At 36.8% G+C, this 16,014-nt stretch overlaps 2 protein-coding genes across 5 annotated transcripts in view; one reads left to right on the top strand and one right to left on the bottom strand.

Moving 5' to 3' along the window:
- Nucleotides 1-3,400: 3,400 nt before the first annotated feature.
- On the top strand, nucleotides 3,401-5,357 carry LOC118735367 (stAR-related lipid transfer protein 7, mitochondrial). Its single transcript, XM_036465079.1, has one exon. The coding sequence runs from the start codon at nucleotides 3,859-3,861 to the stop codon at nucleotides 5,095-5,097; it is 1,239 nt and encodes a 412-aa protein (XP_036320972.1). The 5' UTR covers nucleotides 3,401-3,858; the 3' UTR covers nucleotides 5,098-5,357.
- A 2,535-nt stretch (nucleotides 5,358-7,892) lies between these two features.
- Nucleotides 7,893-16,014, bottom strand: part of LOC118735369 (inhibitor of growth protein 5) — a 157,548-nt gene continuing 149,426 nt past the window's right edge. The window contains exons 1-5 of one of the 4 annotated variants that reach the window (XM_036465084.1): nucleotides 12,556-12,742; nucleotides 12,131-12,493; nucleotides 11,882-12,042; nucleotides 8,687-8,845; nucleotides 7,893-8,604 (exon numbers count right to left, since the gene is read on the bottom strand). In XM_036465084.1, the coding sequence (XP_036320977.1) occupies nucleotides 8,503-8,604; nucleotides 8,687-8,845; nucleotides 11,882-12,042; nucleotides 12,131-12,493; nucleotides 12,556-12,643 (873 nt within the window). In that variant the 5' untranslated portion in view covers nucleotides 12,644-12,742 and the 3' untranslated portion in view covers nucleotides 7,893-8,502. Of the gene's footprint in view, nucleotides 8,605-8,686; nucleotides 8,846-11,842; nucleotides 12,043-12,130; nucleotides 12,494-12,555; nucleotides 12,743-16,014 lie in introns of those variants that run through there. The other 3 variants (XM_036465083.1, XM_036465082.1, XM_036465081.1) reach the window with 3 other exon arrangements.

Below are 16,014 nucleotides of genomic sequence, written 5' to 3' on the forward strand. Positions count from 1 at the left end.
CAAAGGTACATATATACCTATCACCTCAGTAAAATTATATTAAAATGTCATTTCGACAGAGCACGTTTAGAATTCATTTTAAACTGGTTTGAGATCGTTAATATAAAAATGATTTTATACATACACTTGTGATCAGCTGATTAAGTCATCAACATTTTGATCGATTTTGGCTGTTTTTCTTTTGTTTATTTAATGTTTATTATTTTTCGATTATGAATCATTTTTAACAAGCTCGAGGCCCAGCAATTAAATAAAACGCAAATTTTCGTTCTATAGATATTTTAATTGTCGATGTTTCGACCTCAATCTGAGGTCATCTTCAGGAGTTAAACACAAGTTACACTCTTGATTGTGCCTGGTCGATTGTGTCAGTCAGCAAAGTTTCAGCTATATTTTAAACTTTTTGTTCAGATTTTTTAAATTTTTTGGAGTATGCAGTTTGATAGCCCATTAGATGTCAGGGAATAATGTGCAAGTTTAAAGCGGCTACATGATCGCGTTGATTTTTAATAATTTTTTTTCTTGTGGACATTTGGTTAGGGGGCGGTTGTCGAAAATGCTAAATTACGTTCTGCTAAGAAGGAGGATAGTAATATTTCAGCCTTTTTTGCGTTCATTACATTTTCAATGAAGTCTTCCTACTTTTTTCTGACTTATTATGCTGCTACAGCTTTTTTGATGCTTTTGCGAGCGTGCGTGTTGCAATAGATCAGCTCTTCCTGATTTGGCTTTTAATGTGCAATTGCAAACATTAGAATTAGTCTCGTAACCTCAAGTGTTTACACAACCAGCCTTTGTCCAAGAATCCAAAAGAATGCGCGTACAATTGGTTTGCATCATATTTAAGTCATCTGTGTCCAAAGAATAAATATCTTTTGAAACAGCTGCTGCAAAACAGAAAGTTTGTAAAGATTTATTAAGAAAATAATTCAAAAACAGTTCTACTTACAAGATTAAGTAACAGAGAAAAAATACTAGAAAGTTGAAAAACGTCATTTTTTACACAAAAAACGTCCAAACGTCAACAGGATACAAAAAACGTCCAAATGACGTTAAAAAAGTAAACCTGGCAACGCTGGTGCTAAGTACGCCTTGTAAATTATCGTTTGCTTTTTTCCACTATTTTCATTTTTGTTATGCCAACCAGTGCTGCCGTTTTCTATTTTTTCATAGTAGTAAAAAACGTATCATTTGAGGAGTATTTTGACATTTTAAGGAGTACGCCCCATATGTTTGTATAAATCTTCAAACTTAACTTAAGGAAAATTATAAGTTTAAAAGAAATAGGTGGCGTTATGCTACAGAGTATACTGAGGTGGAATATTTTGAAGGCAGAGATGTAGATGTGCTTCTCAATGCTCAAGGACAGAATGCTATCACATTTGCTGAGAAAATTCTACAACGATGGGTTTGTTGGCACTTATTTCTGGGTTAATTACAATATGTGCATACATATTATTTAATTCCTATGGATGACTCTAAAACTAACATTTGGAAAGAAACTGAAGTCTTAATTTTTAAGGGGAATATGCTTCGGTATCTCAAGCCGTATTATTTGCATTCCTCAGGATAAGGACAACATGACCCAAAATTGGTGGAAGTCATTCGCCAGCCTTTTAATTAAGTACTTCCAAACTGAGCAATGTGAGTTTCAGCAAAATTTTGTTGATAAATACATAAGGAACTTGTTTTACTCTAAATACTCATAAGTGGCAGGTCATCCGGTATGTCAGTATGTCTCAGCAATAATTGGGAGGTTTCGACGGGCTGCTTCATTAATCAAGTAGGGCAGCAGGCAACTTTTGGAATGGCTAAGTGGTGACTATTCGTGGCGCAAACCTCTGAATGTGGCTGGCATATATGGCATCCTTCTTTCATATCCTGTCTTGTTGAAGACCCCACCTTCGTAGGTACGTATTCCTGCACGCGTTTTTGCGTTAGTTCGGACCAATAAAAGAGCTTTTCCTCCAAGAGTTAAAAGCACAAGAGTTTTATACCCGATATAAGTTCATAACTGCAGTCATAAATTTAAAAAAAATCTGTAATGTGGCTTAAGAAACTTGACCACAAAGTGAGCTCTCGATGAAAGTGAAAGTTCATCGCAAATATCTGCAAGCAATGTGCTCTAGCAGCGTTCAATACGATATATTTTGAACTACTTTATAAATATTATTAAAAAAGTCCACTATCTCGCAAAATAGTAGTAGAATCGGTCTTTGGGCAGTACGGGAGTATAAATGACAAAATAGCAGTAAAATACTACTAAGGTAGTACTTTCGGCAGTACTGATGCCACCACAATCAAGCGCAGCTATTCCGCTACAATTCACTTGATCATGTGGTTGTTGGTATTGTTGATTTTTGCTCATTATTCTATTTTTAGAATGTTTAACTTTTAGCTGTGCTCGTCCTTATGTTATTTGTTTTTTGTTATTTTTTGGCCTTATAACAATTATATTTAACAATTTTTATTGAGCTCGAGGCCGTTTTTAATGAAAATTTATTGTGGAAAAGGAACAATAATTTGAAAAAAATGGTAGAAGTGATAGCTATTTCGGAAATCACCACTAAGTAGGCCTGATGAGGAAATGTGGTGATTTCCGAAATAGCTATCACTTCTACCATTTTTTCAAATTATTGTTGCTTTTCCACAATAAATTTTCATTAAAATATAATTGTTATAAGGCCAAAAAATAACAAAAAACAAATAACTTAAGGACGAGCACACCTAAAAGTTAAACATTCTAAAAATAGAATTATTAGCAAAAACCAACAATACCAACAACCGCATGATCAAGTGAATTACAGCGGAATAGCTGCGCTTGATCGTGTTGGCATAACAAAAATGAAAATAGTGGAAAAAAGCAAACGATAATTTACAAGGCATACTTAGCACGGTGCATAGGCAACTGGCTGAGTCAGTGGGATCATCGGTTGGAAGCCTACTGTAAGAAGTCTGATGGGGAAATGCGGTGATTTCCGAATTAGCTATCACTTCTACCATTTTTTCAAATTATTGTTGCTTTTCCACAATAAATTTTCATTAAAAAACGGCCTCGAGCTCAACAAAAGTTGTTGAATATAATTGTTATAAGGCCAAAAAATAACAAAAAACTAAGAATAAGAATGTTATTGTCGCTTGGACGAGAATATTTGAATTTATAGAAAACAGAAAAAATTCGACCGTCGAGCAAGAAACATTGATTTGTATTAATTTAAATCAGCATCCCTACAAAAATTTGTATGCATATAAAGTCCATTAGACACTCCGATAAAAATTTGGTGCTTTTTTCGAGAAAAAACGCGATTTTTCTTCGGTTTTAGTACCTTTTTCAAAATCGAAACTTGGCAACACTGTTACTTTTCAAAACAGCTGATCAATCTCTCCACACTTAACGTGCTTATTGTTTTATTACAGATTACACCAATTGACTTTTTGTAACCCGTGCAGTGGTATGCTTCTTTTTTTAATTGCGTACCACATGCAACGTGAACTATTTGTATTATTATTAATATATATTTAGGCGCCATTTGGTAACAATTTTATAAGCGTATTTAACAGTGTGCGTACTGTGTTTATATAAAAGTTGGAACAAATGTTTGACAGAAGCGATTCATGTCTAATGTTCACTAAATATCGCACATAAGCGGGTAGTTTACTTGTACAAAATTCGAAATAAATCCATAAAAATTGTTGCTGCGTTGTTATGCAAGCGTTCCGACGCCCCCACATGAATAGCGGCACCGGCGTGAGAGACGGAATACATGGAACTGCTGTAAACTAAAATTTACAAAAGCGTCACATGCCGGCAACCAAAGCAGGAGCAACAACAAAAATTAAAACAAGAATCAATTAAAAATGTTTACTCGTATTATATTGAACATTAAACATCGATCAAATGTAACTTTGCGCTCATGGTCCTACCAATTTGAATCGATTGTAGCGCAACGTTCGCGCCGAATTCAACAGTTGTTTTCATTCTACCATCGGGTTTATGGTTCAAATGGATTACAACGATTGCTTCGCTCCTACCACAAACAGCTTGAACCACCACTTAGGGGTATAATGTTAAGTGCAGTAGGTGTGGTAGGTCTGAATATTACTACTGCAATAGAAGCCGCAGGATTCAATTGGGACAAAGAACGTTTGAGTCTAAAAAATTTTGACCTTTGCCGGCGTGATATTGACTTTCTAAACCAATTGCCAAATAATGAACTATGTCTATTATGCAAGGAAAAACACATGAAATACTGTTATTGCTCAGTGGGTAACAAAAAGTGTCGATCGGAAAAGGATGGAGGAGAGAGCATACGTAACTGCCGACGATCACTAAACTTAACTGAAGATCCTGCGCCTTTAGGACGCAAAGTTATCGAATCAGCAGATGAAAACCTTTGGGAGCCGTACTTTAGTAAAGACGAGTTTTCTATTTGGCGCCGCGAGGAAAGATCAGCAATGTACTCTTATAAGGTATATGCCCGCTTCGATGACGTCTCCGCTGAAGATTTGCTACACGTACAGACCGACCTGAATTACCGGCGGGTGTGGGATGAGACTGCTGTACAGTTGGAGTTAATCGAAGAAGACCCACGACCCAACACGAATTCACATCTCATTTACTGGGAAATGCAATGGCCGAGACTTTTTTCTAATCGTGATTATGTGTATTGTCGCCGCTTTGTTACGGACGACAAGCGCAATGTTATGATGGTGGCCAGTAGAGGTACTCAACATCCTAAATATCCAGTATTCTCTGGCAAAGTGCGAGTTAACGATTACTGGAGTTTGATGGTGATAAAACCCTATAAGACCTTCAGTGAACCGGGAGTACACTATATACTCACATATTATGATGATCCAGGACTGCCAATTCCACAAAATATAAAATCATGGGTCACGCAGAAACAAATGCCGGAATTTTTGCGAAAAATGTACCTTGCGACGAAGCAGTACTCATTTAAGCGGGCACTTGAGATGCAACACATATTCAGCATGTCGAACTTCCACCTTCAAAATCATGAATACATGGCCAACGAGTCGCGAACAAGCTGGTTTAAAAGAATACTACGCACACGAGATCCTGGAACAGGAAAATAGGCATAACATCATAAAATGATGCGATTGTTATTTTTTAGCAAAATACCAAAAATGAACGTATAGCGCAGCATATTCGAATCGATTATGGTTATATTTTAATAAATAAAAATATCTTGTCTTATATTACAAGATTTGAAGTTTGGTACATTGATGGATTTCCAGTTATACATTTTCGATCTTTTAAAATGTAAAAGTAAATTTAAAACTTTCATTTAAAAATTACCCATATTCGTGCAATAATTGCATTTTAATTGTACAAAGTATAAAATAAATAAAATTGTTTAAATTAAGTGCATGATTTTTATGTACTTTTAAAATTAAATTGGGGTGTAGCGTTTCAAATAATTTATATTTAGTGCGTTCTAGAACGTCTACGATTTGCAGGTTTTGCAGGTTTTGCAGGATTTAGTCCAAAGTCGTTCCCGTACGCCACGTTCACATAAGGTTTATTAAAGGCGAAAACAGCTGTTCATGAAAATCTGCGAATCCTGGAAATCGTGAAGTACGGGAACAGGCTAATTAACTACCTATCACCAGTTCTTGATTAAACCTGGTCACATTAAAAGCGCCTCCCAAACTTTTTTGGGAATTGCTTTGAGCTGATATAAATTACGATTGTTATGCCGAATTTCCACTAGGAATTCAAATGACAAAAAATGTTTGCCAATTTAAAAAAATGCCATGTGGAAATGAACTTAATGACTATATTTGAATGTAATGACACGATTATTTTTTAGGGAGTGTCTATTTACACGCGCCATGATAACTTTTACCGTGAATCTACGGTAAACTTGCCCCTCCGGCCCCACTCTCCGGCAACACATAATCCACGTAATTTTCTATGGTAAATTTTCCCGTGGATCTACGGTTAAAGTTACCGTGGCTCGTGTGTGCAGACACTGCTTAATTTATAGTGCCCAACTTTGTCATTTGTCATTTTTGCCATTTAATGCCTAGTGGAAATCCAGCATTAGGATAAAGAAAACGCGAATATTATGGCAGGCCGCGATCGGCAGATTTCATTGCACTGAAAACCACAGGTCAGATGGAAATGTCCAATTTCAATAGAAAAATCTGGAAAGTACGTTTTGCGATTGAAAACATAATACAAGTAGTTTTTGGTGACAAGTTGGATCTTTTAATATTATGAACAATTAGAAAACCTTTTTTCACAATTATTTCTATGGTATGCAGAATGCAAAAATAGCTCATCAGTTCAGAAACAAAAAAATTAAATTACCTCAGCTACCCCATGTAAAAATTGTTTGAAAGCGGGATATGAAGGTATTTACATTTTTCATGATCTCTGGCCAGAAAACACTGAGATTAGTTGTCGATTAGAGAATGGTTGGAGAACTAGCCACATTCTCCAATCTCAAACGTTAGGTAACGACTCGGGGAAAAACTATTGGGAGTATGGGACATAGTTCTCGACTCGAGAAAATATTAATTCTCTTATCGATTTCTAATGTTGATCTTTAATGGGATTCGAATGTGAATTTCAAACTACTTTTTTGCTTAATTAAATAAAACGCTTTGTTTGTAAAATTTGTATTAATAGTATTTGCAATAAAATAATAATGAATTATTTGAACTTAAAAATAATTTATGATTCAATCATTTGGAATATTGCTTATTTACATTTATTTGAATTTGCGTTGTTTCTCGAATCGAATTCTAATGTAGTTCTTTAACTTCGTCATCGACTCGAGAACGATCAGAGAATTACCCTAGTTATCTAATGTAGAAATCCAAATTTCTCTAATGTCAGAGACTGTGTTTGCTGGGGAATTATAAATGAGGTTAACCGGATGTAAGAAACTGAAGAATAAAAATACATATGCATGTATTCTGGCCCTTATTATGAGCTGCATTCGATTTTCGATCTTCGCTGGCTATCGAAGATCGAAAGTGAAATTCGTATTATGAGCTATGCAAGCGTGTCGAAATTTTCGTTGAGTATCGAATTTTCTGTCGAACAGAATTTTACTTTCGATGGTGTAGCGAAGTGTTAGAAAATTGTTAAAAATGTATGATTTTGTATATGTTTTCTTACATTTTGGCGGCTAGACACTAATTTTAAACAATTTTTATTAATTTCATGCAGTTCTAACATCGTGAATACTAAACACAAGCTCGAAAGGCTGGTTTTACTTGTGAAAGAAAATCCCAATACTCTGTTGGCGCGATCTCTGAGAACAAAATCGTAGCGCTGTTGATAGTTTTAAAATATTTTAAATAGATTTGGCTCACAAACGCTTCTTTAGATGGTCGGAACTTTTTAATGAATCTGTAGACAAATTTCTTAAATATATTTTATATCAAAATATATTCGAAAGACTAATAAACTTAAACTCTCTTAAACATTTGCTACTCCTGGCCAGTTTACTTAGCTCTCATCCTCTGACGAATCGTTGAACCAGAACTCGTTGTACTCATTTTACCACGTTTTTATAAACTTGCTTTCTTTTTTACTTCATTTTAATTAGAACAAATTTACATAAATATGTATAAGCACACTATTTGGTTTGCTCGATTTGTAAACAAAGGCCCTTATTATGAGCTGCATTCGATTTTCGACTGTGGTCGAAAGTGCTGAGCGATACTCCAATATAACTGGATTTGCAAATTCGTTGGAGAACAAAAATTTTGAGTTTCGTATAAAGTGATACACATGTAAATCCATCCTACATAAGTACATACATATATCTTTAGAACATGCATAGTACATATGTATGTACATATTTACTCAATTGGTTATTTAAATGTAAATTGATTAATGATTCTTATTACAATAAACTTCATGGCCTTTATAAAGGAGACATCATTTATTAATTCAACCTAGCAGACATTTTGAGAATTGCGCGTTTAGACCGAAAACTTAAAATTTCCTGCTGCTGTTACTCTTCTTAGTTGTGTACAGGTCTTTTTTTATATTATTTCTTAAAAAAAAAAAGCCAAGTATTTTCCCAGCTGTTGAAATCAAAACATTCAGCCCTATCGTTAATTACATGTGAAAAAAATTTTCACAACATTTTACAAGCAAAACAAAAACAAATTGGGAAAAATTGTTCTTGTTTTACTTTATAATTTTTGGGAAAAATTGTTCACACGGAGTTCCCTATAAGGCCGATTGATTCAAGATGCTGACGATAAAGTTTGGATTTTTCCATTTAAAATTATTTCTAGTTCTTAGTTCTTAGTTATACATATTTTCTGTAACCATTTTTAAACGAGCAGCGTAAATGTCTTTGATTGTAAGATGAAATATAAGAAATTTTGGATACAAAATCATTTACATTCTTATAATAGTTATTAATAAATCATACAAAAATATATAAACTTTAAAGATGGTACTGATAAAACTGAATTACGTGAGCCTTCCGATGACCGGTTTGTGAATAATTATTTCTTTTTTCTATCCTGAGTACACTTCGGGCAAAACCATTTTCCTTTGGGTTTCGTTGTTAGACCAACACATGCGAAGTGGAACCATTCGATTGGGCACTGGATACGTTAAAAATGTGAGTAAAGAAATATTTGTATGTATAATCACTGTACCAACGATTCGTTAATGGCTGATACTTACATCAGGATTGTCACAGCCAATCATTTCACCATATGAAACCTGGTGACACAAGCAGTACGTAGGTTCATTTGGATCCACTGGCATATCTAACACATCACTGGGATGAGTAGCGGCTGTTAAGCATGACTCCTTTTCAGAATCCTCGATATCGGCATTTTTCTTTAAAAGTATTTGAAACTTTATGTTACTACTGCAATCTTTAACAGTTCCAAGAACAAATGTATTATTTTATAAAAAAAATTAAGCTTGAAAAGCATACAAAAGGTATTTTTAACTATGAAATGCAATGAAAATGTAAGAGATGAATCAAAAAAACGAGATTTATATGCTTGCAATTCCTTTGCGTGCATATGTATGTATAAAACACTACAAAAAAAAAAACGTAACAAAATATATGCATATGCATATCACATTCAAAAAATGCTAACTATAGAAAAGTATTTATTTATAAAAGTATTGTATTTGAAGAAAGATAACTATCAAAGCAGAGTGTAGGTGAAATAAAAATTTTAATCAGCCTTATCATGAGTGTCATTTTCCCCGAACCGATTCACATCACTGCAAATCAAAGTTCCCGACATCTTAACGAAATCTTTAGCAGCATCTCATTTCTCTAATGAGTTTTTTACGAATCTTCAAAGAAAATTATATGAAGCTATTGACACGAAATCGTAAAGAAATTTCTGTACGAAAAATAAAGAAAATTCTGAAAAAATTTTGCAAGAAATTCATCACATAGCTGCATTGTTTTCATTGCTTTACCCATTTTCTTTCGAAATTTCGTAAAAGAATTGAAGTGTGCACAGTTTATTACATTTAGAAAATTCGGCAAAAAATCGGATGAGATCTTTACGAATTCTTTAAAACTTCTCTACAATTCAGAACACTCTGAAAAAATTGTTTGTAGGGTTTCCACTTTTGGTTTCCATGTATTTACTATCGGCGGATGAAAAGTTTTAGGCTGAATTTTTTTTCAGGCGAAAGTCAGGATAAGCCAGAATATGTTTGAAATTCTAATTTCTTAACTACAGTAAGTTATATAATAAAAGCACGCTGGGATGCCCCATTGAAGTAGCGATAGTAATCTGCTGTAGCTTAATGCTTCCATCAGATATATTGGGCCATATGCATAAAACCTAGGCAAATGCTTTTTCTTAAAATTTCAGACCTTTTGCTCGATTTGTTCAAATAAATTTAAGTGGAAGGTATGAAATTTTAAGAAAAACTAATCGCTTATATTTTATGCATACGGCCCATTGCACAGTGGCCAATTTTTGGAAAACCCTGGCCAAAAGTCCAAACCAAAATTGGTGCATTCGTATGCATAACCATCTTATATTGTTAGGAGGGCTCTACTGCGTATCGTTATGAGACAAGTCGATCCTCTTAAGGCATTTAGTGTTACAGGAGATCGAAGTTACTGTTGCTAGCAATTCGCTCTAAACTTTTCGTAAATTAGAGTCTTCGTCGTTGTTAAAATCGTGGTATTATCCTTAAAAAAAATAACAGTTTTCAAGCATCCGCTCATGGACATTGTAATCTAGAGTATGTAAAACATGTTTTTTCATTGTCACGCCATCTAAAAACTGACTTAAGCCGTAGATATTCACGGATTGATTTTTTTTGTTTACTCATTATGATGGATTAGGAAAATAGTTACGAGAGTGGTGGTCTAATTTTCTTTTTCATATAGATTGAAGTTTTTCCCATCCACCTTGGTTAAAACCACCTGCCACAAGCCGCCACTGTAGTTTGAACATCAGTTTTTATACGCGATTCTTAATTTTTTTTAAAAGATTTAAATTATGTAAAAAATTATTTCTGTCAAGATTTTGATGTTTTAAAGATTGGATTTTTTTTAGAATTTAAATGATGTCAGAAAGTACTACTATATTAGATTGGTCATCCATCATGATTCAATAATAAAAGGTTTGCTCAAAAGCAGTTTTCTCGCTCCCTCTTGACAAAATCGGCTCCCTTAGCAAAGCATTGTGTGTGGGTTCGTGTGTGTGTGCAAAGCTTTTGTAAGGGAGCTAAGGGAGTGTCAAAACTCTAATGTCAATAATGAGCAAACCTTTAATTATTGAATCATGGTCATCCACGGGCCTCTCATTATTGAATGGGCACCCCTGCCAATTGGGCAACTTTCCGAAGAAGCCCAAGATTCGAGGAATAATGATATCAAAAAAATATCGGTTTGAAAATGCGGATGCGGAATTGCCATCAGAAAATATAGATATGAGCTTGGATACTTCAGATGACTGCGAGTCTGACGGTGTATAAAATTGTTAAAATACATTCTTGTACCAACAAATATGTATGTCTTGTTTATTGATTCATTAAAAATCCCGCAGTTCCCGTGTAAATTTGAACATCAAGATTTTTAGAAACAAACATTAAGACCTCCTTAGTATTTGTCCGAGCTTCTGTTCCGATTTGTGGCGTGCGCCTTGATGTTGGCGCACAAAGGGGAGGGACCAACAGTTTTACGCCGAATCCGAACGGGGATTTTATTTTTATGAGAAGCTGTTCTTCGTGGCTGAATACACTCGGGGGTTTGCCATTTCCTGACTTGTTTGTTTCTTATTTTTTGATGTTGATCAGAAACTGGGCTTGAACCCAGGCCCTGCGGAATGATAGCGTATATTGCTAACCGCTACATCACATTATATAACAAAAAAGCAGAAAACATGACCTTTTATACTTAACAACCTTAGTTTTGCTAAAAATTTGATTGTTTTAAGCGTACATAGCAGCCATTATGGATCCGCCATTTTGAATTTCGAAATCATGTGGTGTGAAATTTAAAACCAGCAACCAAAATAAAGACGAATACACAAGGTTTGATCACAATTGTACCATGCTTCGACTTTTGGCCAGCTTTTTCGAAAAATGGGCCACTGTGCATTGTAAGTAAAAATTGTTTATCACTTTAAACTAGAAAATAAAATTGTATCCGAGTTCAACGTTACATATGTATGTATATCGTAGTGTTTTGCAGCATTTCAACAAATTTCAAAATAAGTTATTATCAGTAAAATAAACATTACATACATTTAAGTAAGAATCTTTCAAACCACGCTAATAACGATGACAAATTAACAAGACAATACAGTATAGTTTTAATGAATATGTGAAAATGAGTATGATGATTACCTTTTGACCCCCCTTGCGTGTTTCTTTTTCTTGATTTACCTTCGCCCTTTTCTTTTTGCTACCTTGCCCTCCACCACTAGCTCCACCACCACTTCCAGCTGAGGTAACGTTTGCTGCGTTTGTGCGTGCATCTTCATCCGAGGAACCGGTTCGCTTTCGCTTTCCTGACGTTTTTGTATCCTTTGTTTTCTTTCGTCCCTCTACGAGAAAATTAAGAATTACATAACATATGTATGTAATGTAAGTCTATATCAAATTCTTATATAAGGAGTTATTGCGGTATCTTACTTTTTACCACAGCTTCCTCAGACTTGCTACGCGTTGATGATGCTTTTTCCTGTATTTCCCCTTCGAAGCGTGCTAAATCATTGTCAAGACGACGTATTTGTTTATCTACCAATTCGTATGTCTGTATGGCCAATTGCACTTTGTCATCACTATATTCCTTTGCTTTGCCAAAGAGGGCTTGAATGTCCATTAGGCGCTCCTTGCGCTCTTCGTCTGCCATAGTGCAACCACCATTTGCTGCAAGCTTATGCATGAATTCTTTTGCTCGCGAATCGATGCTCTTCATAGCGGTTTGGGCACGGTCATCTAATTTCCGCATTAATTTAAAGTTGCGTTCCAACTCGGTCGGCAATGATTCCAAACCTAAAGAAATAAAAAAAAACAAAAGAAGTAGCGATGTTGATCACCACTGTATTTTAAATTACCGTCAAGGTAGTTTTCCAAATAAATTGCTGAGGACATTTTGTGTAAAAAGTCTTTTTTCAAAAGAATTATATAGTGCTCAATTAACATAAATAGTTCGCCGATTTTATGTAAATATTAGCATTAGCATAAATAAGTAAATAAATAGAAGTTGTTTGCGGGACAGACTGGAATGAAACAAAGGAATGATGAAATGGCTGAAAAAATTCTATCGGATTATATAATTTAGCGTTTACACCATAGAGGATGTCCAGAGGTTCCTGCTCATACCAAAGAACGTAGATAACAAGAAGGGCCATCTCGCCATAATTGTAGCGAAAGTGAGTAATAGGCTGTTTTTGCTTACGCGTAAAAGCACATTAGCGCATTTAGCTCTAAATGCTACTCTAAATGTACATTTATCCATACAAAATTCGTCACCTAAATGCAACTAAATGCAACTCCATTTTTGCATTAAGAATCTAAATGCTAAAAGCAACCCTGTGATCTTCCAAAATTGGTTTAAAGAGAAAAAGTGGCAACATTGCTTTTTCGAGATACAGTTGCTAGCTACGTTTCAGTGATCGCCGATCGAGATTTCTTTTATTTTGCATTACATATTTGGATAAAGAAAAGTTAAGCAAGTTCAACATCGATTTGATGCTGATAGAAATCTGGGTCAATTTGTGATCAACTCGGTTCGTTTTTTTTCCTAATTAAGTGAGAAATTTTTAATTGACAGCACCGACAAATGAATATATACACAAACAAATTTTCGGTTATGGTTAAAACAATACAAGTTTTTGTATTGAATTTTTGGTTTAAAATTTATTTTTTCCTTTTCAGTAGGGTTTTTGCACATTATCTCCTGCGTGAGAATTGATCGTAATATATACGCATCTAAATAAGAGACTGGAACACGGCTGTTTGTCAAAAGCATACGATTTCGAACTCGCGTAAATGTACATTTGCTAAATGCTATAGCATGAACGCTCTTCGAAAACATATGTTCGAAAGTGCTAAATGTTGCATTTTTAATGCAGCAAAAACGCTGCATAAGGTCGGTGTCATGCAGACAAACTTTTGTTTGCCAAATTAAATGGCGGCTGCTTAGTTTGCTCGGAGGTGGTTATGTCGAGTTTGGCACAGGGTTGCACGTTCATTATGGTTTTCATGGCTATTGCCAACACGAAATGAGAATTTCAGATGTACATAACGCGCAAAATTTTAAAATTTTGTATATGACAACACCGAATTTGCTGCAGTTTGACCAAACAAAATTAGTTTGCTGTGAGAGTCGCCAAACTCGCTCTCTCCGAGTTTGCTGCAACAACAATTGCACGCAGTTTGCCAAACAAAATGTGTGCATAACACCGACCTAATAGGGGCGTGCTTTCTCTTTTGCTCTAGTACGCTTTTTAATTGGATGAAAAGAGAAGGCACACCCTTGTTACTCCATTTCGCTACAATTATAACGAGTTGTCCCTTCTTGTTATCTACGTTCTTTGCTCATACTAATTGAAATTAGTGAAATTTAAGGAAAAAGCAATTGCTTATTTTTATTCATACGGCCCAGTATGTATATTTTTTAAAGTATTCAAGGAAACAAGGTATCACATGCCGTCCGTGTAAAATCAAAAAATCTTTTGTTTGGTTGTTGTTGTTGTTGTAGCGGCTACAACAACCTCGCCCAGGATGGTCGGTAACTCAGTCGTTGTCGTCAAGTTCCACTAACGGCAACCCTAGGAAGCGTGCAGCTTCTGTGGGGTTGGTCCACAGGGGCAAGGCCGTTAGGGTTGTCGGGTTTTCCGGGCATGAGAAGAGATGTTTCGAGTCATGTGGGGTCTCTCTGAATGCTGGACACTCATCCGCATATCCGCATTCAATCTACTCAGGTAGGAGTTTAACCTGCTGCAGTAGCCGGAGCGAAGTTGTGCTAGTGTTGTACGAGTCTCCCGAGGCAGATGAAGCTCCGTCTCGTCTGTGTCCGGGGGCGGTATGCCTAGAACGGCATTCACAGGTCTAGAGTCTACATAACTCGAGACTGACTCCCTGTGAATGCCGTTCAGGGCCTGTCGGTAAGCTGTCGGGTCCAGAGGTTGCTTGATGAAGGATTCGTAGGGGAGAGGGCTAGAAACGTTGCAGTGAAGAAGCGAGAAAGTTCGGAGAGATACCCGTTTACTTTCGAACACAGGTCATCAATTCCATTCCCAGTCGCCATGATCGAGCAATCGTCGGCATAAGAGACAATCGAGACTCCCTCTGGTGGTTGAGGGAGATTTGAAATGTAAAAGTTAAACAGTAGCGGGGAAAGGACACCACCCTGTGGAACCCCCTGTTTTATTTTTCTCTGTTTACTCGTTTTGTCTCTAAACATTACCGACGAATGTCGACCACTCAGATAATATGCCGACCACCGTTTGAGCCTCTGTGGGAGAGAGGAGGCCTCTATATCTTCTAGTAGTGTGGAATGGCAGACGGTGTCAAACGCCTTTGACAAGTCCAACGCTACTAGAATCGTTCTCTCACAGGGACGGTTTCGGTTAAGGCCACGAGTTATCTGAGTGTTTATGGCATTAAGTGCTGTTGTTGTACTGTGCACTTTACGGAAACCATGCTGATGCTTCGCTGGGTCAAGTGGTTTGTGAAGTACGGGAGTAGCAAGGCCTCGAATGTCTTCGCTACCGGGGAAGGAGTGTTATCGGACGATAAGAATCTCCTTTGTTGGCAGGTTTCCCCGGTTTGAGCAGTGGGACCACTCTCCCCACCTTCCAGATGTCTGGGTTGATGAGAGTGGCTATAGACAAGTTGAGGACCTACATTAGGTACGCTACCCCCGCAGGACCAAAATTTTTCAGCATCAGCATGCATATTCCGTCGGGACCCATGGCTTTGGAGGCTTTCGCCTTCCCGATGGCCACCTGAACTTCACCGCAAGTGAAAGCAAGGGGGGCACAGGTTGTTGGCAGTTTGTGCAGCCTTCTGGTCACTCGACGCTTGGCTTTGTCCACCGGAGGATGCAGTTATAAAATAGCCGCGCATCGCTCCGGGTCCGACGAAGCATGGTCGCCGAAGGAAATTTCGACTCTGTCGTCGTGCTTCGTCGGATTGGACAGCGACCTCACGGTTGACCAAAGCTTGCTCACACCAGAGGTGAAGTTACGGGTCTTCAGATGCTCCTCCCACTTCTTCCGCTTATGTACGTTTACTAGTTGCCGAATCTCCGCGTTGAGATCCCTGATACGGGGATCTCCGGGATCGGCCTGACGAAGGCTATCACGCTCATCGGCTAGAAGAGCCGCTTCGGCAGGGAAGTTTGGACGTGGGTCCGTTATACATCCTGCCGGTATGAAGCGAGCTGGAGCAGCAGTGACAGCCCTGCGGAACTTACGTTCACCGAGATGGACGTCGGTTGGTGTGGGGAGCGCTGTGAAGGTGTTTTCGGTAAACTCCGCGTAACCTTTCCAATCAGCTTTAGAAAA

This window comes from Rhagoletis pomonella, unplaced genomic scaffold (genome assembly GCF_013731165.1).
Source record: "Rhagoletis pomonella isolate Grant_MI unplaced genomic scaffold, Rhpom_1.0 Rhpom_scaffold_00003, whole genome shotgun sequence".
Taxonomy (NCBI): Eukaryota; Metazoa; Arthropoda; class Insecta; order Diptera; family Tephritidae; genus Rhagoletis; species Rhagoletis pomonella.

Bases quoted from the DNA above. Each gene is read 5' to 3' on its own strand.
- LOC118735367 (XM_036465079.1), top strand. From the start codon at position 3,859: ATGTTTACTCGTATTATATTGAACATTAAACATCGATCAAATGTAACT.